The 23,108-nt window shown below is 39.7% G+C and overlaps 1 protein-coding gene and 1 long non-coding RNA gene across 5 annotated transcripts in view; one reads left to right on the top strand and one right to left on the bottom strand.

Annotated features, from left to right (window-relative positions):
* The first annotated feature begins 8,693 nt into the window (after window positions 1–8,693).
* LOC110524916 overlaps window positions 8,694–23,108 on the top strand; it is a 39,702-nt gene continuing 25,287 nt past the window's right edge. For 3 of the 4 annotated variants that reach the window (XM_036979954.1, XM_036979960.1, XM_036979965.1), the window contains exons 1-6: window positions 8,694–9,478; window positions 11,171–11,319; window positions 11,637–11,732; window positions 11,968–12,040; window positions 22,620–22,711; window positions 22,970–23,107. In XM_036979954.1, coding sequence (XP_036835849.1) covers window positions 9,451–9,478; window positions 11,171–11,319; window positions 11,637–11,732; window positions 11,968–12,040; window positions 22,620–22,711; window positions 22,970–23,107 — 576 coding nt within the window. In that variant the 5' untranslated portion in view covers window positions 8,694–9,450. Of the gene's footprint in view, window positions 9,479–11,170; window positions 11,320–11,581; window positions 11,733–11,967; window positions 12,041–22,619; window positions 22,712–22,969; window position 23,108 lie in introns of those variants that run through there. The other variant, XM_036979963.1, reaches the window with a different exon arrangement.
* LOC118964864 lies at window positions 10,678–20,829 on the bottom strand. The gene is made up of 3 exons (XR_005052075.1): window positions 20,756–20,829; window positions 11,616–11,711; window positions 10,678–11,385 (listed from the first exon to the last, which is right to left on the bottom strand). It is a non-coding gene; the product is annotated as an uncharacterized LOC118964864 (long non-coding RNA).

Consider the following 23,108-nt stretch of genomic DNA (forward strand, 5'->3'; position numbering starts at 1 on the left):
GTTTTAGTCCCCCTTTAGGTATCAAAAAAAATATATACACATTTGTTTTTGATCAAATATTGATGTCCATAGAAACACATTGAATAACACATTCCTAAATGGCAAGATGGACAGTCAAAATAACTAATAGAAAACAAGGTTTTGACATGTTTGTCCTAAATCTAGGCTACATAAAAAAAAAACTCAGGAAATATATATTTTTAACATATATTTAAGTAGGCAAAAAACATAATTTATTTTTTGTAACAGGTACCGGTTACCTTCAGACGAGTCCCGTGACACTTGTGGGGGTTGTAGAGCAAAACAGAACACTATCGTGTTCGTGATAGTGCAAAAAACAGACATCTCTAGCTTAATTATATTGACCGATTTTTGATGGGGATTTTTTTGTTATGTAACTGGTGCATCAATCGACTCAATCGACTTATCCTGCTGGTCTAGCAAATGGTTTAACTTGTTTAGATATAAATTAAGCTAGGCGTCCCGCCAGCGGGACACCTGTCGACAACTTCCGGTGACATTGAAGGGTGCGCAATTCAAATAAATAATCATAAAACTTATGGATATTAAACATTTCGGTTCATAGAAGTGTCTTATATCGGTTAAAAGCTTAAATTCTTGTTCATCTATGTGCACTGTCCAATTTACAGTAGGCTTTACAGCGAAAGCATGCCATGCGATTGTTTGAGGAAGGCACCGCACATCAACATATTTTTCCACCGGCACAGGCTGCATAAAATCACAAATAGCTTACTTTTTGAAAATCTTCCTCTGATTTGCAATCGAAAGGGTCCCAGCTACAACATGTGTCGTTTTGTTAGATAAAATCCTTCCTCACATCCCAAAAAGTCTGTTTAATTGACGCCATCGATTTGAGCAATCCACTCGTTCAACATGCAGAGAAAGGAATCCAAAAAGCTACGGCTAAACTTTGTTAAAACAAGTCCAAATACATTTCTATGTAATCTTCGGGTACCCTAAAATGTAATTAAACTATAATATTTCATACGGAAAGAAGTATGTTCAATAGGAAAATGATATTAGCAGGTGAATGTCCTCTTCGTTGCGCACGCACAGACTGATTTCCAAGTCCCAGTACTAAAACTCATAATTCTTCCTCGTTTTGGAAGAAACAAGCCTGAAACCTTGAACAAGAACTGTTGACATATAGTGGAAGCCATAGGAATTGCAATATGGGAGCTGGATTTGAATATGCCTATACTTTCCATTGTAAGAGCATGGGCTCTCAAAAAAAAAATGTCAGTTTGGTTTTTCTTTGGGTTTTCTCCTACCATATCTATTGTGTGATAGTCTCATAAATAAATTTTAACATTTCTACAAACTTCAAAGTGTTTTCTATCCAATGGTACCAATTATATGCTTATCCTGGCTTCTGGGCCTGAGTAACAGGCAGTTTACTTTGGGCAAGTCAGTCAGACAGGAAGAAGAGAAAAATAGACCCGAGCATGAAGGAAAGGACCAGCACTCACTTGATATGATTTGCAGTTTGTGTTTATTTCCTTAAATTCATAGTAACAAGTGTCTTAATACACTGCACGGATATATTTCAGCTTGTGCCTTCCTCAGTGCGTGTCCAGTTCTTACACTTTCTTCCTGGCCCCAACATGACCAGATGTTTCATGGTTAGCAAGGGCTATTGGCTTTTGGTTTGGTTAAGAGGCAGGCAACAAGGTTCCTATGAGCATCCATAATAGTTCCCTCTTTCTATAGAAAGGTGATCGTCTCCTTGTGCATTTCCTTTCTTTCTTACACTGCTCGACTGAGTGACCATCTTCACAGATCAAACTAGATATAATTGAAGTCGGAAGTTTACATACACCTTAGCCAAATACATTTAAGCTCAGTTTTTCACAATTCCTGACATTTAATCCTAGTTAAAAATTCACTGTCTTAGGTCAGTTAGGTCACCACTTTATTGGAAGAATGTGAAATGTCAGAGTAATAGTAGAGAGGATTATTTATTTCAGTTTTATTTCTTCATCACATTCCCAGTGGGTCAGAAGTTACATACACTTAATTAGTATTTGGTAGCATTGCCTTTAATTGTTTAACTTAACAAACATTTCATGTAGCCTTCCACAAGCTTCTCACAATAAGTTGGTTGAATTTGGGCCCATTCCTCCTGACAGAGCTGGTGTAACTGAGTTGGGTTTGTAGGCCTCCTTGCTCACACACGCTTTTTCAGTTCTACCTACAAATGTTCTATAGGATTGAGGTCAGGGCTTTGTGATGGCCACTCCAATACTTTGACTTTGTTGTCCTTTTTGCCACAACTTTGGAAGTATGCTTGGGGTCATTGTCCATTTGGAAGACCCATTTGCGAACAAGCTTTAACTTCTTGACTGATGTCTTGAGATGTTGCTTCAATATTTCCACATAATTTTCCTTCCTCGTGATGCCATCTAGTTTGTGAAGTGCAGCAGTCCCTCCTGTAACAAAGTACCCCCACAACATAATGCTGCCACCCCCGTGCTTCACGGTTGGGATGGTGTTCTTCGTCTTGCAACATAACGATGGTCATTATGGCCAAACAGTTGCATTTTTGTTTCATCAGACCAGTGGACATTTCTCCAAAAATAATGATCTTTGTCCCCATGTGCAGTTGCAAACTGTAGTCTGGCTTTTTTTATGACGGTTTTGGAGCAGTGGCTTCTTCCTTGCTGAGCGGCCTTTCAGGTTCTGTCGATATGGGACTCGTTTTACTGTGGATATAGATACTTTTTTTTACCTGCTTCCTCCAGCATCTTCACAAGGTTCCTTTGCTGTTGTACGTTCATCACTAGGAGACAGAACGCGTCTCCTTCCTGAGCGGTATGACGGCTGCGTGGTCCCATGGCATTTATACTTGCGCACTATTGTTTGTACAGATGAACGTGGTACCTTCAGGCATTTGGAAATTGCTCCCAATGATGAACCAGACTTGTGGAGGTCTACAATTGTTTTTCTGGGGTCTTGGATGATTTCTTTTGATTTTCCCATGATGTCAAGCAAAGAGGCACTGTGTTTTGAATGTAAGCCTTTAAATACATCCACAGGTACACCTCCAATTGACTCAAATGATGTGAATTAGCCTATCAGAAGCTTCTAAAGCCATGACATAATTTTCTGGATTTTTCCAAGCTGTTTAAAGGCACAGTCAACTTGGTGTATGTAAACTTCTGACCCACTGGAATTGTGATACAGTAAATTATAAGTGAAATAATCTGTCTGTAAACAATTGTTGGAAAAATTACTTGTGTCATGCACAAAGTAGATATCCTAACCGACTTGCCAAAACTATAGTTTGTTAACAAGAAATTTGTGGAGTGGTTGAAAAACTAGTTTTAATTACTCCAACCTAAATGTAATGTAAACTTCCGACTTCAACTGTATGTATTGTCTATTTTTAGTCGAACCCTGGGTTGAATTTAAATGCTCACAAGAGCGGAAATTCATTTTATTTTTAGCTGAAAGATGATGCCCATAGCTTACACATGATGTTGCACAACGCTTTAAGTCAATAAGTCATCGTTTTAGTCAATGTTTGGGCTTAAAGTGGGAAAACCAAAGTTGTAACTTCAGATATTTTCCGTGTCAATGCCATGTGTTTCCCTTATGGGATGACTTGCTAATACTTTTCAGTCTAAGTTTCTTTTCGGGTCTGGGTTTTATGTGAATGTTACCACCCATCAGCATGGCATTGTTTATTAATCAGAAACACCTGCAAAGTTCTTCCTCGTGACTGAACCAAACAACTTTTCGACATAACCTCATTTTCTGGAATTTTCCAAGCTGTTTAAAGGCACAGTCAGCTTAGTGTATGTAAACTTCTGACCCACTGGAATTGTGATACAGTGAATTATAAGTGAAATAATCTGTCTGTAAACAATTGTTGGAAAAATGACTTGTGTCATGCACAAAGTAGATGTCCTAACCGACTTGACAAAACTATAGTTTGTTAACAAGAAATTTGTGGAGTTGTTGAAAAGCGAGTTTTAATGACTCCAACATAAGTGTATGTAAACTTCTGACTTCAACTGTATCTGTATGTGAGACGTTTTGTATGGTATGTATTCATTTGTGGATGATACGTAACAAATTACAATTCGTATTATATGATATGAATTTGCAAGATGTACATTATGTTACGAATTTGCAAAATTCTAGTTTGGTGGCTAACGTTAGCTAGCTGGCTAATGTTTGCTAGGCTAGGGATTAACGTTAGGGTTAAGTTTAGGAGTTAGGTTAAAGGATTAAGGGCAGAGTTAGCTAAAAGAGTTAAGATTAGGGGAAGGATTAGCTAAAAGGAATTGGGGGAAGGGTTAGCTAACATGCTAAGTAGTTGCAAAGTAGCTAAAAAAGTAGTAAGTAGATGAAAAGTTGCTAAAATGCTAAAATTGTCCATGATGAGATTCGAACTCGAAAACCATCGGTTGCTAGAAGTGTACGTTATAGGCCCAATCATACCCCCTCTAGCACCAGGGTCAGCGCACTCTCAAATGTTGTTTTTTGAGAGCGTCTCATTCTTAAATAATTTTCCACACAGTCTGTGCCTGTATTTAATTTTCATGCTAGTCAGGGCCGAGAATCAACTCTCACATAGGTACGTGGTTGCAAAGGACATCAGTGTCTTAACTGCGCGATTTGCCAAGGCAAGAAACTCTGAGCGCAGCCCAATCCAGAAATCTGTCAGTGACTGCTGATTAAATTACATTTTCACAGAACCACTTTTTGAAATTTCGATAACGCTCTCATGTTCAGATATTGGTAAGTGGACATGAATTACGCAGGGCATGAAAGGGATAACGAATCCAGTTGTTTGTCATCCGTTTTGGGAAAGTACCTGCGTAATTGTGCACCCAGCTCACTCAGGTGCTTCGCTATATCACATTTGACATTGTCTGTAAGCTTGAGTTCATTTGCACACAAAAAATCATACAATGATAGAAAGACATGTGTGTTGTCCTTGTTAATGCAGACAGAAAAGAGCTCCAACTTCTTAATCATAGCCTCAATTTTGTCCCGCACATTGAATATAGTTGCGGAGAGTCCCTGTAATCCTAGATTCTGATCATTCAGGTGAGAAAAAACATCACCCAGATAGGCCAATCATGTGAGAAACTCGTCATCATGCAGAAAATACACGGGAGTTCAGGGGTCTTGCTTTAACAAAGTTAACCATTTTCACTGTTGTGTCCAAAACGTCTTTCAAGCTGTCAGGCATTCTTTTGCAGCAAGAGCCTCTCGGTGGATGCTGCAGTGTACTCAAGTGGCATCGGGAGCAACTTCTTGCACGTGTGTTACCACTCCACTATGTCTCCCTGTCATGGTTTTTGCGCCATCAGTACAGATACCAACACATCTTGACCACCTTTTTCACATTTGAAAAATGTCATGCTTTTATTAATTGTATTATTTTGTTTAACTCGACGTACAGTACCAGTCCAAAGTTTGGACATACCTACTTATTCCAGGTTTTTTCATTATTTTTACTATTTTCTACATTGTAGAATAATAATGAAAACATCAAAACTATGAAATAACACATGGAAGTCAGGCCAAGACCCTGGTAAGGACGACGAGCACGCAGATCTTCCTTGAGACGGTTTCTGAGAGTTTGTGCAGAAATTCTTCGGTTGTGCAAACCCACAGGTGAAGAAGCTGGATGTGGAGGTCCTGGGCTGACGTGGTTAAATGTGGTCTGTGGTTTTGAGGCCGGTTGGATGTACTGCCAAATTCTCTAAAACGACATTGCAGGTGGCTTATGGTAGAGAAATTAACACAAAATTATCTGGCAACATCTCTGGTGGACATTCCTTCAGTCAGCATACCAAATGCACACTCCTTCAAAACTTGAGACATCTGTGGCATTGAGTTGTGACAAAACTGCACATTTTAGAGTGGCATTTTATTGTCTCCAGCACAAGGTGCACCTGTGTAATGATCAAAGTGTTTAATCAGCTTCTTAATCCATCCACCTGACAGGTGTGGCATAACATATTGGAGACATGCTCACTAACAGGGATGTAAACTAATTTGTGCACAAACTTTGAGAGAAATAAGCTTTTTGTGCGTATTAAAAATGTCTGGAATCTTTTATTACAGCTCATGAAACGTGGGACCAACACTTTGCATGTTCCGTTTATATTTTTGTTCCGTATACATGGTCCCTGACAAAAATGAACTATGGAATTATGTAAGTTTAAAATAAATAATTTGAATACACAGAACCTGACTAGCCTTCAGACCTGTCAATCGCCTCTCTCAATTCCAACCAATCAGCCTCAGAAATTGCAGCCCAAATAAATGCTTCACAGCGGTCAAGTAACAGACACATCTCAACATCAACTGTTCAGAGGAGACTGCGTGAATCACGGATTCATGGTCAAATTGCTGCAAAGAAACCACTACTAAGGACACCAATAAGAAGAACTTGTTTGGGCCAAGAAACACGAGCAATGGACATTAGACTGGTTGAAATCTGTCCTTTGGTCTGATGAGTCCAAATGTGTGATGTTTGGTTCCAACCGCTGTGTCTTTGTTAGATGCAGAGTAGGTGAACGGATGATCTCCACATGTGTGGTTCCCACCGTGAAGCATGGAGGAGGTGTGATGGTGCTTTGCTGGTGACACTGTCAGTGATTTATTTCAAATTCAAGGCACACTTAACCAGCATGGCTACCACATAATTCTGCAGTGATATGCCATCCCATCTGGTTTGCGTTATTATTGGGACTATTATTTGTTTTTCAACGGGACAATGACCCAACACATCTCCAGGTTGTGTAAGGGCTAGTTGACCAATAAGGAGAGTGATGGAGTGCTGCATCAGATGACCTGGCCTGCACAATCACCCGACCTCAACCCAATTGAGATGGTTTGGGATGAGTTGGACCGCAGAGTGAAGGAAAAGCAGCCAACAAGTGCTCAACATATGTGGGAACTCCTCTAAGACTGTTGGAAAAGCATTCCAGGTGAATCTGGTTGAGAGAATGCGAAGAGTGTGCAAAGCTGTCATCAAAGCAAAGGGTGCCTACTTTGAAGAATCTAAAATGTATTTTGATGTGTTTTTTTGGTTATTACCTGATTACATGTGTGTTATTTCATAGTTTGGATGTCTTTAGTACTATTCTACAATGTTGAAAATAGTAAAAATAAAGAAAAACTATTGAATGAGTAGGTGTGTCCAAACTTTTGACTGCTACTGTACCTAAGAAAATTGTTGTTTTTCAGCTAATATCCTGCAATTCTACATAGTTTAATAAGACTCATTACATATTTTAGGTAGGCTATTTAATGATAATGATAAAAATAATAATGGATATTAAAGTCTAGACCCGATTTCCCCAATTCCACTACCAAATGTTTTATTATGAAAATGTATATGAACACTCAATTTTATTATACATATTCTCTTTTACAGAAAATGAATAGATCAATTGGTAGCAACAGTCACACATTGTATGAGTTTACTTCCCAAGCAAAGTCCAATTTCTTTGACACCTTAGCTCAGCTTCTGAATATAATAGACACAAACAAAAGATATACCCATGCATCGTTTTAGATCAGTATAAACAATCGCACATTTTCTGTGTTTGTGCATGCGTCACAGCTGTCGCTGGTGGAGAGGGAACAGAAGTCATCTAATGTGAAGAAAGAGGAAGTACTCTGGTCTGTGTGTGTAAGTATGCTCGGACGCTGACAGTGACCTTTTAAACCATGCTTACTTGTGCAACTGTTCTAACCATGGTAAGACCCTACTTCCATGGCCACATCCATACCATCAGACAAGACGTTCCTTCCTCATTCTTCTCAAACAGAGCGTTTCATGTGACAGTTTGTCATAGTTTTGAATTTCTTGTCCTCAAAAAGTACTGAATATGGCACTTTTTCTTTTGCAACATATTATTTAAAATGTAACTTCAGTAAAGCAAAAAAGGGTAAAAAGTATTAACATGATTGAATATGATAACCTGCAGATATTCATTGAAGGGGTGTACTTGACACCTGTAACACCCACATTTTCAACAGTCCAATCATGCAGAGACCATGCAAAAGAAGACAATTTCACACTTATAAACTTAATAGTCTTGCATTTTGCCACATACATATACAGTATTAATGGAATTCAGCATGAAATATCCTTTTTTTTTTTTTTTTACACACATTTATTTTACTATGTCAATATATTTGGGACAAAGTGGCAGTCATGGGCCTCCATCAGAGCTCCTACATTTATCATGAGCTGAACACACTCAGAGTTACCTGTAACACACACAAAAACGCCAGTCATAGTTTAAAACACTTAAGGGGAGTAAACTACAAATCATCCCAGTGTGTGTGTCTTTATACTGTGTGTGGTGCCCAACGCAGGCCTCGGGGATGGGTGAGAAGGTAAACAGTGGAGGGTTGACCATAGCCCCATGCTGTATGAGCAGTTTCACACACTCCAGGCTGACCGTGGCACATGCATCGCATACAGGGGCACTACCGTCAATGTTCCTCGCCCCTTGCCCTGCAAATGTATACTCGTCAGACGTCAGGATACGTCGTCAGAAGTGTTCACTTAATTTGTGGGGATAGGGTGTGTCTTTTAAGGGTTTGGAATGCAACCAGCCTTCCAAAGATTGAACGGAAGTTTCCACTTTCAATCGTCCACTCTCCCCCCCTTAGCATTCGTCACGTCCGGTTCTCGTTGCATTAGCAGTTCGAGTCTTCTAATAATCACTCTATTGCGGCATTGCATTTTCAGTTGTTAATTTAATGTTACGTTTTACAATCGAGGTGTAGACACGTATAACGCCACATAGATGAGATATATTCAGTGAAGAAGTGGAACTTTTCTAACTAATTTTCCTATTTGTAAAATGTCGGTATAAAATGTAGGCCTACTGTAAATGACAGTCTGCTCTAAATGCATATGTTTGCCACACCTAAAATATTTTAATGGACATAATGTATTCCATTCATGGACAGTTTTCAGTTTGTGCTTGATGTTGAAAAGCTCAAGCATCTACTCAACTGCGTCTACTAGCGGAGTGGAGACAAGAAAGCAAATCAGTCTCAAAATGGATGCGGGGTGACATAAGTTTCTGTTTCTTTTTTGGAAGCACTACTTTACGTTGAGTTAATATTACATTACTCGGTGAATATATATATATATATATGCTATTTGTGACATATCTGAGTATAGTGTCAGAAAAATTCACAAAATATCGAAGTGTGTTCTAATCGCGACGTTTTTTCTTTTTCGTACTTCTTCCTGGTTGCAACGTATGTGGAAACTTGCCTTTGGCACAAAGACTTCGCCAAATAATTCATATGGATTGGCTACATTTTTCTCGGAATAGACGAATTAAAAGTATCGGAATGTCAATGGAAGACGGAGGTGGTCTGCGAATGTCAAGAGGAGAAAAAGGCACAAACTGATTTCATACGTTTTTTTCAACCATGGAAATCGAGAATGGTGCCGCAAGAGGTGACGAATAGAGTTTTTGGTCAACCATAATTCGTTATCACTCTTATAACACTTTTATATGATAGCTATTCATAATTTACATTTCACTATTTCGAGAATTGGTTGTAGTCATACATCATTGGTTTTAGGTCTATTTATGAGTGTTACAGTGTTTACAGTATTTTGTCACGTGTGCATAGGTTACTGGTCCAACTTCACTGTCGTTAGAATTCGTAAGCACTCCAGATAATGCAGTTCCATAGGTAAAACACTAATTTTGGCATAAATACACTACATGAGCAAAGGTATGTGGACACCCTGCACGCCGAACATCTCATTCCAAAATCATGGGCATTAATATGGGGTTAGTACCCCCTTAGCTGCTATAACAACCTCCACTCTTCTGGGAAGGCTTTCCACTAGATGTTGCAACATTGCTGTGGGGACTCACATCCATTCAGCCACAAGAGCATTAGTGAGGTCGGGCACTGATGTTAGGCGATTAGGCCTCGCTCACACTCGGCATTCCAATTCATCCCAAAGTTCGATGGGGTTGAGGTCAGGGCTCTGTGCAGGCCAGTCAAATTCTTCCACACTGATCTCAACAAACCATTTCTGTATAGACCTCGCTTTGTGCACTGGGGCATGGTGATCTTAGGCTTGTGTGCGGCTGCTAGGCCATGGAAACCCATTTCATGAAGCTCCCGACGAACAGTTAATGTGCTGACGTTGCATCCAGAGGCAGTTTGGAACTCTGTATATGCTACGCGCTTCAGCAATTGCCAGACCCATTCTGTGAGCTTGTGTGGTCTACCACTTAGCGGCTGAGCCGTTGTTACTCCTAGACGTTTCCACTTCACAATAACAGCACTTACATTTGACTGGTGCAGCTCTAGCTGGGCAGAAATTTTACAAACTGACTTGTTGGAAAGGTGGCATCCAATGAAGGTGCCACGTTGAAAGTCACTGAGCTCTTCAGTAAGGCCATTCTACTGCCAATGTTTGTATATAGAGGTTGCATGGCAGTGTGCTCGATTTTATACACCTGTCAGCAACGGGTTTGGCTGAAATTTCAGCCAAATCCACTCCTTTGAAGGGATGTCCACATACTTTTATATTGTTCTTTTAACAACAGGCTCACCAGTATTTACGACTAACTCAAAATAGAATATGTAAAATATAATGAAAATGGTTGTGACAAATGCAAGACACCTAGAATAGAATTGAAGACGAAATATAATCAATATGGTTGTTACAAATGCATAACACACCTAGAATATAATTGAAAATGGAATAGAATCAGTATGGTTATTACAGATGCATGACACCTAGAATATAATTGAAAATGGAATAGAATCAATATGGTTATTACAGATGCATGACACCTAGAATAGAATTGAAAATGGAATAGAATCAATATGGTTATTACAGATGCATAACACCTAGAATAGAATTGAAAACAGAATAGAATCAGTATGGTTGTTACAAATGTGTGACACCTAGAATAGAATGTAATAGTATTTTCAATCATACATGTGGTAGTTACCAATGCAAGGCACCTAGTATAGAATAGCCTAGAATATAATCGAAACAATTATATAATATATCAATATGGGTAGTTACAAATGCATGGCAACTGTTGGTACAAAACATAACAATTTACAACCCTGCGGTAAAGTCACTATTTAATATTCATCCTGTTCCAACCACCAGGTGTTTTGTTACCTGTACTACCAGGTTCTGAGCCCTTCGACAACAGTATTCTGCCTCCACTGCAGAACATGTACATGTATGAGGAGTCCAAGCAGTCTTTCAGATACAACTCTGCTTTCTTGATAAAGAATACCACCCTGCAAGAACGGGTCAGTATATTTGACGACTTGGTAACTTTTTAATCCACCTGCTTACCCCTCAGTGCACCGCCCCCCCTATGACCAGAGAGTTCAGTTATTACATGATAATATCTTTGTAATACTTGATAATACATGATCGTACTTGTACTTTTACATGATAGTAAATGTGTTATATTTGATAGTACATACTATGTGTAATACTTAGTATTTATTGTGCTGTTCAGTCAGTTGTTAAGTACATGTTTACATAAAATCTCTTGACTTTTTCTAGCAAGATGTTGGTCGCATACGACATAAAGAATGACCTCTTTCTTGTTGTTGGACAGTATGAGGCCTTCCGAACTGGAAGGAGAGGCATGGGATACTCAGAGGAAGAACTGGAGGAGTCCTATGGGTTCTTACTGTTTGACGACAAAAATAAGGTGAAAATAATAAATAAGGAAGAATATCAATGAACACCAGAGTAATATCACTCTAAACACAATTATAACCATATCTGCATTAATATTTCTGATAAAAAAGGAAAGAAAGTCACACACGGACTCCCTTTTTGTATGGAGAAACCCATATCTGTAATTTCTTGTCATAGAAAACTACCTCGAAACATCCCAAGCGAAGTTACTAATCACTACTAATCACTATTTTTCTATTTTAAAGGCAAATAAACTGGGAGAAACTGGTGTAATCCCTGGTCACAGTACATGCTCAACGCTTGGAGATCCTTCAAAGGGTAAATGAGCTCCTCTATGTTGTTTTATAACTCCTCCGCCATAGAAAACGAGATATCATCCACTGGGCACACCACATAATTTCAACGTGGAAATTTGGGTAATATTTGGTTGAGACGTTGATCAATGTCATTTAAACCTTTATTCACCCGCTGAATTCGCAATATTTTACCACGATGCTTTCAACCATTTTAAAAGTACAACCAAATTCCAATGGAAAAACAATGTCATCAAAATGTGTTATCACTGTGCTTTCAACCATTTAAAAGCAACAACGTTTAAATAGGAATACAATGTCAGACATTTTGTATTTATACAACAACTTAATGTATTATTACTGTGCTTCATCTAGTAGCACAACCAAATGACCTGGATTGCAGTTGAGACTACATTAAAAGTGCAAGTGATTAATGCTTTTTGAGAGTCTGCGCAGATTATTATAGCAGTTGTGAAGATTTTCACAGACCTGCATCCTTTGCATGCTATGTTGAACATGCACGATTTCTAGGAATACATAAGAAGACATTATAGTAAATGTAACCTCAATATGTGGCCATGGATGTGTTACATTAAGGTTGAATAAATACTTGTAAGACGGTCTTAACTTTTGGCTATTTACTGTATTACAAAAGTAATATTGAATTGTGTTTGGTTAACAACACAACCAAATATCAACATTTAAATGATATTTATCTAATGCTTGGATAGTTTCATCTGAGCCACTGGCTAAATCCTATTCTTTAACTTTTATTTGGGGTTTATTTGTAGAAGTGAATCCAACATATAATTTGATAACTTGAAAGTTATTAGGCTATTTACTGTATTGCAAATGTGATATTGAATTGTGTTTAGTTGTCAACGCAACCAAATATCAACATTTGAAAGAGATTTATCTTTTGTGTCACTGACTTCTGGCTTTATTTCCAGTTTGTCTACAAATAAAAAATGTATACGTTGGATTCATATCTCCATCACAACCAAAAATCTAAGTTAAAGAATAGAACTAAATCCTATTTAAAAAGTGCATTTAAAGTTTGATTTGATTTAGGCATATTCTTTAACTTTGAGTTTTGGTTGAGATGGAGACGTGAATTCAACATGTCACTTATTTAAACTGGAATTAAAGCCAGACGAAGTCAGTGGCACAAATAGAACTATCCAAGCAGAAGATACATCTCCTTTAAATTATATTTGGTTGCATTGACAACCAACCACAATTCAATATCCAGTTTGTCTATAAATTAATAATTGATATGTCGGAATCACATCTTCTTTTTGTTTTGAATTTTTACCCCTTTTTCTCCCCAATTTCGTGGTATCCAATTGTTGTACTATCTTGTCTCATCGCTACAACTCCCTTACGGGCTCGGGAGAGACGAAGGTTGAATGTCATGCGTCTTCCGATACACAACACAACCAGCCGCACTGCTTCTTAACACAGCGCGCATCCAACCCGGAAGCCAGCCGCACCAATGTGTTGGAGGCTACACCGTGCACCCGGCAACCTTGGCTAGCGCGCACTGCGCCCGGCACGCCACAGGAGTCGCTGGTGCGCGATGAGACAAGGACCGACCAAGCCCTCCCTAACCCGGACGACGCTAGGCCAATTGTGCGTCGCCCCACGGACCTCCCGGTCGCGGACGGTTACGACAGAGCCTGGGCACGAACCCGGGGACTCTGATGGCACAGCTGGCGCTGCAGTACAGCGCCCTTAACCACTGCGCCACCCGGGAGGTCGGAATCACCTCTTCATCTCCACCAAAAATCAAAGGTAAGGAATAGGACTAAGTCAAATCAAATTTGATTTAAAATGCTCTTAAAGTTTGATTTGATTTATTCCTATTATTTAACTTACATTTTTGGTTGAGATGGAGACGTGAATCCAACATATTAATTATTAACTTGAAGATTATATTTTAACCAACGTTTACAACCCTAGGCCTATATACAGTTGAATTTGGAAGTCTACATACACCTTAGCCAACATTTAAACTCAGTTTTTCACAATTCCTGACATTTAATCCTAGTAAATTATTATTATTATTATTTATTTCATCTTTTACTTCTTTCATCACTTTCCCAGTGGGTCGGAATTTTACATACGCTCAAATAGTATTTGGTAGCATTGCCTATAAATTGTTTAACTTGGGTCAAATGTTTCGGGTAGCCTTCCACAAGCTTCCCACCATAAGTTGGGTGAATTTCGGCCAATTCCTCTTGACAGAGCTGGTGTAACTGAGTCAGGTTTGTAGGTCTCCTTGCTCACACACACTTTTTCAGTTCTGCCCACACATTTTCTATGGGATTGAGGTCAGGGCTTTGTGATGGCCACTCCAATACTTTGGAAGTATACTTGGGGTCATTGTCCATTTGGAAGACCCATTTGCGACCAAGCTTCAACTTCCTGATTGATGTCTTGAGATGTTGCCTCAATATATCCACGTAATTTTTACCTCATGATGCCATCTATTTTGTGAAGTGCAGCAGTCCCTCCTGCAGCAAAGCACCCCCACAACATGATGCTGCCACCCCCGTGCTTCACGTTTGGGATGGTGTTCTTCGGCTTGCAAGCATCACCCTTTTTCCTCCAAACAGAACAATGGTCATTATGGCCATACAGTTCTATTTTTGTTTCATCAGACCAGAGGACATTTCTCCAAAAAGTACGATCTTTGTCCCCATGTGCAGTTGCAAACCGTAGTCTGGCTTTTTTTATGGCGGTTTTGGAGCAGTGGCTTCTTCCTTGCTGAGCAGCCTTTCAGGTTATGTCGATATAGGACTTGTTTTACTGTGGATATAGATACTTTGTACCTGTTTCCTCCAGCATCTTCACAAGGTTCCTTTGCTGTTGTTCTGGGATTGATTTGCACTTTTTGCACAAAAGTATGTTAATCTCTAGAAGACAGAACGCGTCTCCTTCCTGAGCAGTATGATGGCTGCGTGGTTCCATGGTGTTTATACTTGCGTACTATTGTTTGTACCGATGAACGTGGTACCTTCAGGCATTTGGAAATTGCTCCCAAGAATGAACCAGACTTGTGGAGGTCTACAATTTTTTTTATGAGGTCTTGGATGATTTCTTTTGATTTTCCCATGATGTCAAGCAAAGAGGCACTGAATTTGAAGGTAGGCCTTGAAATACATCCACAGGTACACCTCCAATTGACTCAAATGATGTGAATTAGCCGATCAGAAGCTTCTAAAGCCATGACATCATTTTCAGGATTTTTCCAAGCTGTTTAAAGGCACAGTCAACTTGGTGTATGTAAACTTCTGACCCACTGTAATTGTGATACAGTGAATTATAAGTGAAATAATCTGTCTGTAAACAATTGTTGGAAAAATTACTTGTGTTATGCACAAAGTAGATATCCTAACCGAATTGCCAAAACTATAGTTTGTTAACAAGAAATTTGTGGAGTGGTTGAAAAACTAGTTTTAATTACTCCAACCTAAATGTAATGTAAACTTCCGACTTCAACTGTATGTATTGTCTATTTTTAGTCGAACCCTGGGTTGAATTTAAATGCTCACAAGAGCGGAAATTCATTTTATTTTTAGCTGAAAGATGATGCCCATAGCTTACACATGATGTTGCACAACACTTTAAGTCAATAAGTCATCGTTTTAGTCAAGGTATGATATATTTGGGCTTAAAGTGGGAAAACCAAAGTTGTAACTTCAGATATTTTCCGTGTCAATGCCATGTGACTTTCTAATTCTTTTCAGTCTAAGTTTCTTTTGGGGTCTGGGTTTTATGTGAATGTTACCACCCATCAGCATGGCATTGTTTATTAATCAGAAACACCTGCAAAGTTCTTCCTCGTGACTGAGCCAAACAACTTTTCGCCATAGCCTACACTTGGCTGCCTGAGCTCCACTTTTTTACCAGCAAATTATCATAATCCTTTAGATAATTTGTCAAGTTTCACTTATTATTTAGCTAGTCTGTATTAAAAAAAAGACAATTTTATAAATGATTAAATATTGTGTGATATGACTGTATTTTGGAATGGTTTTGACCATGCTGCTTTGATTGGTGTCTATCCTATGTTGAAAAGGTACCCGCAAAAGAAAATTACACAAACTTGTTGGTCTATTTTGTTGTTGTTTTCACATTTGTATTGATGTGTTCAATGCGCTCAGGATGTTGTTACATACACACTATATATACAAAAGTTAGTGGATTCGGCTATTTCAGCCATACCCGTTTCTAACAGGCGTGTCAAATCAAGCACACCGCCATGCAATCTCCATAGACAAACATTTGCAGTAGAATGGCCTTACTGAAGAGCTCAGTGACTTTCAACGTGGCACTGTCATAGGATGCCACCTTTCCAACAAGCCCTGGTAGAGCTGCCCCGGTCAACTGTAAGTGCTGTTATTGTGAAGTGGCAATGTCTAGGAGCAACAATGACTCAGCCGCGAAGTGGTAGGCCACACAAGCTCACAGAACGGGACCGCCGAGTGCTGAAGCCCATAGCACGTTAAAATCTTCTGTCCTCGGTTGCAACACTCACTACCGAGTTCCAAACTGCCTCTGGAAGCAACATCAGCACAAGAACTGTTCATCAGGAGCTTCATGAAATGAATCTTCAGCCTCACACAAGCGTCGGCTGCAGTGTTGTAGAGCTTGCTGCCATTGGACTCTCGAGCATTGGAAATGCATTGTCTGGAGTATTGAATCACGCTTCACCATTTGGCAGTCCGACAGACGAATCTGGGTTTGGCGAATGCCAATAGAACACTACCTGCCCTAATGCATAATGCCAACTGTAAAGTTTAGTGGAGGAGGAATAATGGTCTGGGGATGTTTTTTATTGTTCGGGCTAGGCCCCTTAGTTCCAGTGAAGGGAAATCTTAACGCTACAGCATACAATAACATTCTAGACTCTTCTGTTCTTTCAATTTTATGGCAACAGTTTGGAGAAGGCCCTTTCCTGTTTCATCATTACAATACCCCCGTGCACAAGTGAGGTCCATACAGAAATGGTTTGTCGAGATCAGTGTGGAAGAACTTGACTGGCCTGCACAGCCCTGACCTCAACTGCATCGAACACCTTTGGGATGAATTGGAACGCCGACTGCAAGCCAGGCATAATCGCACAACATCAATGCCTGACCTGAATGATGCTCTTGTGGCTGAATGGAAGCAAGTCTCCTCAGCAAAGCCTTCCCAGAAGAGTGGGGGCTGTTGTGGCAGCAAAAGGGGGACCAACTCCACATTAATGCCCATGATTTTGGAATGATATGTTCGACGAGCAGGCGTCCACATACTTTTGGGGATGTAGTGTATCATTTGTGGTGTGCATCATGAGCAAGGTCATTGTAGTCTATCATTTCACTTCTTCTAGCTTTGTGAACCATGGCATGAGCATGGCCTGACTTGACTTTGCTGTACAGCAGATGAAAAGCCTGCCAGTAGCATACCAAATGTTGCACCGTGTCCATTTCAATGTAGAAAAAACGAAACTGGTCGAAACCGTTAAATTGTTTGGCAATCGATGATACCGGAGATTAATCTTATTCTTTGTATTTCTATGGCGGATTCGTGGGATGCAATTTATAGAAGATGACAAAACTTTGGAAATAACCATACATGGCAAAGTCAGAGATGCTGGCTTCCCCTATCCATCTGTGGCAAAGCTTTCCCTAAATGCTTGTTATGACAAATCCAGAACCAGCCATGGCCTAGCCAGCTGGCTAATCTTTTGAATACGGTATAGTAAAAAACAACAACAGCAACAACCAGATAATATTAGCTAGCTAGATAAGGATAGCATTCTAGCTAGCTACGCTGACCGCTGTCTGTGCCTCTACTTGTTGTTATTTTTCCACTCCACGTGGAAATCACCACAACGTTCCCACCCCTAATTCGCGAATATGTATTAGCTGCCTTTGTCGTTCTTCAGAGGTGGAACCTAAACAAGAATTTACGTTCTGGGACAGGAATTACATTGATTACAGGGGAGGCATTGCCCTCTGGCGGGGGCCTTTAAAACAATAGATGTTGATGATTTTGCAAATGCTATATAGGCCTAAATAGTATTGTTGATGATATTTTTTATTTTACTAGGCTAGTCAGTTAAGAACAAATTCTTATTTTCAATGACGGCCTAGGAACAGTTCTGCCCCTGAACTGCCTTGTTTTTACCTTGTCAGCTCGGGGATTCAATCTTGCATCCTTTCAGTTACTAATCCAACACTCTATCCACTAGGCTATATGACTTATAAAGTATGGGTACATTTAATTTGCTCTGTTAAACCTATGTTTTGGAATGACTTTGATAACAACAGTGAATCTATATACAGTGCCTTGCGAAAGTATTCGGCCCCCTTGAACTTTGCGACCCTTTGCCACATTTCAGGCTTCAAACATAAAGATATAAAACTGTATTTTTTTGTAAAGAATCAACAACAAGTGGGACACAATCATGAAGTGGAACGACATTTATTGGATATTTCAAACTTTTTTAACAAATCAAAAACTGAAAAATTGGGCGTGCAAAATTATTCAGCCCCTTTACTTTCAGTGTAGCAAACTCTCTCCAGAAGTTCAGTGAGGATCTCTGAATGATCCAATGTTGACCTAAATGACTAATGATGATAAATACAATCCACCTGTGTGTAATCAAGTCTCCGTATAAATGCACCTGCACTGTGATAGTGTCAGAGGTCCGTTAAAAGCGCAGAGAGCATCATGAAGAACAAGAAACACACCAGGCAGGTCCGAGATACTGTTGTGAAGAAGTTTAAAGCCGGATTTGGATACAAAAAGATTTCCCAAGCTTTAAACATCCCAAGGAGCACTGTGCAAGCGATAATATTGAAATGGAAGGAGTATCAGACCACTGCAAATCTACCAAGACCTGGCCGTCCCTCTAAACTTTCAGCTCATACAAGGAGAAGACTGATCAGAGATGCAGCCAAGAGGCCCATGATCACTCTGGATGAACTGCAGAGATCTACAGCTGAGGTGGGAGACTCTGTCCATAGGACAACAATCAGTTGTATATTGCACAAATCTGGCCTTTATGGAAGAGTGGCAAGAAGAAAGCCATTTCTTAAAGATATCCATAAAAAGTGTTGTTTAAAGTTTGCCACAAGCCACCTGGGAGACACACCAAACATGTGGAAGAAGGTGCTCTGGTCAGATGAAACCAAAATTGAACTTTTTGGCAACAATGCAAAACGTTATGTTTGGCGTAAAAGCAACACAGCTCATCACCCTGAACACACCATCTCCACTGTCAAACATGGTGGTGGCAGCATTATGGTTTGGGCCTGCTTTTCTTCAGCAGGGACAGGGAAGATGGTTAAAATTGATGGGAAGGTGGATGGAGCCAAATACAGGACCATTCTGGAAGAACCTGATGGAGTTTGCAAAAGACCTGAGACTGGGACGGAGATTTGTCTTCCAACAAGACAATGATCCAAAACATAAAGCAAAATCTACAATGGAATGGTTCAAAAATAAACATATCCAGGTGTTAGAATGGCCAAGTCAAAGTCCAGACCTGAATCCAATCGAGAATCTGTGGAAAGAACTGAAAACTGCTGTTCACAAATGCTCTCCATCCAACCTCACTGAGCTTGAGCTGTTTTGCAAGGAGGAATGGGAAAAAAATTCAGTCTCTCGATGTGCAAAACTGATAGAGACATACCCCAAGCGACTTACAGCTGTAATCGCAGCAAAAGGTGGCGCTACAAAGTATTAACTTAAGGGGCTGAATAATTTTGCACGCCCAATTTTTCAGTTTTTGATTTGTTAAAAAAGTTTGAAATATCCAATAAATGTCGTTCCACTTCATGATTGTGTCCCACTTGTTGTTGATTCTTCACAAAAAAATACAGTTTTATATCTTTATGTTTGAAGCCTGAAATGTGGCAAAAGGTTGCAAAGTTCAAGGGGGCCGAATACTTTCGCAAGGCACTGTAGTTATTAAGAGATCTCAATAACAATTCTCATGATAGCATATTGGTAGTAGTCAGTAACAAATATCAAAGCTAAGCAGTGCTGGGCATCATTAAAACCTTGGATGGGAGACTAAATGGATAACTGTAGATTGATTGATTCTCCAGTTGGAGGTGCTGCTCATCCTATTGTTTTTTTTATGATAGTGGATATAACGTTGGATATCTGACGTTTTTTAAAACCATGATCACGTAATCCTGTGTTTGAAATGTCACCCTCAAAACAACAATTTACTTTGTGATTTTTTTCATCCGATGTATTTTCCATGTAGTTTCCACGTCACAATACGTTGACAAATTATGTTGAAAGAACGTTGATTCAACCAGTTTGTGCCCAATGGTCAGACAAGACGCTAAACCCAAACCCATTTCCTGGCTTTTTGTGTTGGCAAAGTACCAAGTGGAAATGACTAAATGGTTCACAGCACGGAAGTTAAATACACTAGGTCAACAACAACCTGTTTTAAGGGGATAAGAGAAAAATGTGTCGTTTGACTATTAAATGAAAACTGTTCATGCTGTCATCCACAAGGCCTCAACTAAACAAAGGAACCGTTCTAAGCTTGTATAATGGACATGCTCTGTTTGGCTAGCTAGGCCTAAAGAGAGGCAACTTGCTCGCACACTGACATGCAATTGTCTAAGTTGTGACCATAATCTATACTATGCTATCCGTGAGTGTGCAGTATATGGCTAAATACACTTCATAACATAAGTAATGAGATTGAAAGAAGTTCTCTTACCAAGCTGCTGGTGGACTTTTCAGTGCATGTTTGCTCCCTCTGCTTTGGAAAGTGAAACTGTGCTTTACAGACATATGATATGAATGCTTTGATTGGAAAGAGAAAGTGGAAGTAGAGTGGAAAAGAGGGGAGAGACCAGTGAAACTTAACTCTAGTAATGTCTGCTGAGGCAGGGAGTAGCGTTGGTCTATACTTAGGCATACATCATTTTTTTTTTGAATGATGTAGGAATTAGATATGATTTTAACTCATTGGAAGGATTCTACTTTTACCAGCAGAATGTTAGTAATGTTATGAGAGTTTAGCTTCAAACATACAGTACATATCTAACTTTGTTTGGAGTTTCATAAATGCATTCCTGAATAGAATTCAAGGTGCGGAGGCAGTCCCTAGCAGTTCGAAAAGGGGGAGGGTGATGTAAGATTATCTACGGTAGGACAAAGTCTGCTCGTTGTATATCTACCAGGACCAGATTGAGATAACTGCAGTAGTTACGGAGGAAGGAAACAGTGGTCAGAGTCCTTGTGTAGTGTGTTGTTTTGCACTTTCAAAAGTTAACAATTCTAAATGTGTACGACATCGCCATGTTAAAAAACAAAAAACAAAAAAAACACTAGAGACAACTGTTTAGAGGCAGCTTTTTACAAAAAGAGTTGAAGCCTATTTTTTTCAGTACTAGTACAAGAGGTCTTTTGTCAGCCCTTTTCATTCCTGTATGGTTTCGTCACTTGTCACTGCTTGAATGTGCTTAATCTATTTTTTCCTTTTTCTCCCCTGTGAACCTCCTCCCTTCACTATAGAGAAATTGACATGGCACAGCCCTCTCTGCTCACACTAAGGAAAATATCTAACCACATATCCATAGCATGTACCTTGTGTGCTGCAGGACTGTGTTAGCCTACTGAGAAAAAGCCTGAGCATTAGCTTAGGGGGCCAACACAAGTTGATCGTGTGAGTGTGGTGCCAATTCTGCCAAACCACCTCAGTTACATTATGCAGTGTTGATGAGGCAAGTCAGTTAAAAACAAATTCTTATTTACAATGACAGCCTAGGAACAGTGGGTTCACTGCCTTGTTCAGGGGCAGAACAACCAATTTTTACCTTATCAGCTCAGGGATTTGATCTAGCAACCTTTATGGTTACTTGCTCTAACCACTAGGCTACCTGCCATCCCAGTTAACCAGAAAACCAGTGTGAAGTTTCACAGCCTCTTCCAAAGTCCTCACTTCATTGTTTTAGAAAGGGAACACAGGCTGTGTTGGGCTTGGCAGTTGGCACCAAAGTATGGAAAGTTTTCCCACGCATTGACATGTCTTCAGGCAACTCGCTGAAAGGCTTTGGAACTCACTCACTGGAGGATATTGCTAATTGTTTTGGGTAAGGCTTGACTGGGTGTGCCTTGGTACTGTGATACTAGGGGCGTTTTACAACATGGCTCCCATGTCCTTGACTTTAATGTCAGATCAGGTGTATAAAAAAACATATTTTAGGGTGTGGCTTTGGTTCCCTGGGCTGTCATGATTGGCCATTGGGAAAATGAGCACAAATAACATATTCACACTTAGAAATAAACCAAAACCCATTGACTGTGTGATGTGTTTATTCAATTATTTTTTAAAATAATATCTATATTTCCACTTCTCAAATTAAATATTTCAATGTAATTAAACCTACATATATTTGTATTCCTTGTATTACAAATATTTAGTTCACCTAACATCTTTCAAGATCCTCACGCCTTATTCTGTACTGAATATAGTTGTTTTGGTTTTATCAGAGAGGAGGATGCTGGCGCACTCACCGCCCCATGTTCTTGCTGTGGGAACAGACTTGTCAATGATGTGAATTGTCTTGTTAACTCAGGTGTGTACGTGTCCAAGTACTCCGACTGCCTGGACCTAAACCGCTGGTACCACGGGAAGTCTGGATACATCGCCATCATCAGACTCACCAAGGTATTTACATAGTTACGAGCCACAGAGGCGTTGCTATGTGTAACTTCACTGTTGAATGTTCCTCTAGGTTTTTTCCTTCTAAGGAGTTTTTTCCTTGCCCCCGTGCTTCTGCTTGCTCTTTGGGCTTTAGGTCGAGTTACTGCAAAGCTCTTTGTGACAACTTCAGATGTAAAAGGGGCTTTATAAATACATTTGATTGATTTGTTTGTTGAAAGGGCTTGTCATTCAATTTCTCTCTCTTTTTGTGTTGTTCTACAGGGCAGAGTGAGAGATGTGACAGAGAACTACACAGTAAACTACACCCCTCCCTCTAATGGGTTTGACTGTCATGTATCAGAGCAGCTCAGTGCTGTGTCAGCCAACACCAGCTCCTTCCTGGCCTTTGAGAGAACACAGG

The sequence above is a fragment of the Oncorhynchus mykiss genome, chromosome 1 (genome assembly GCF_013265735.2).
Source record: "Oncorhynchus mykiss isolate Arlee chromosome 1, USDA_OmykA_1.1, whole genome shotgun sequence".
Lineage (NCBI taxonomy): Eukaryota > Metazoa > Chordata > Actinopteri > Salmoniformes > Salmonidae > Oncorhynchus > Oncorhynchus mykiss.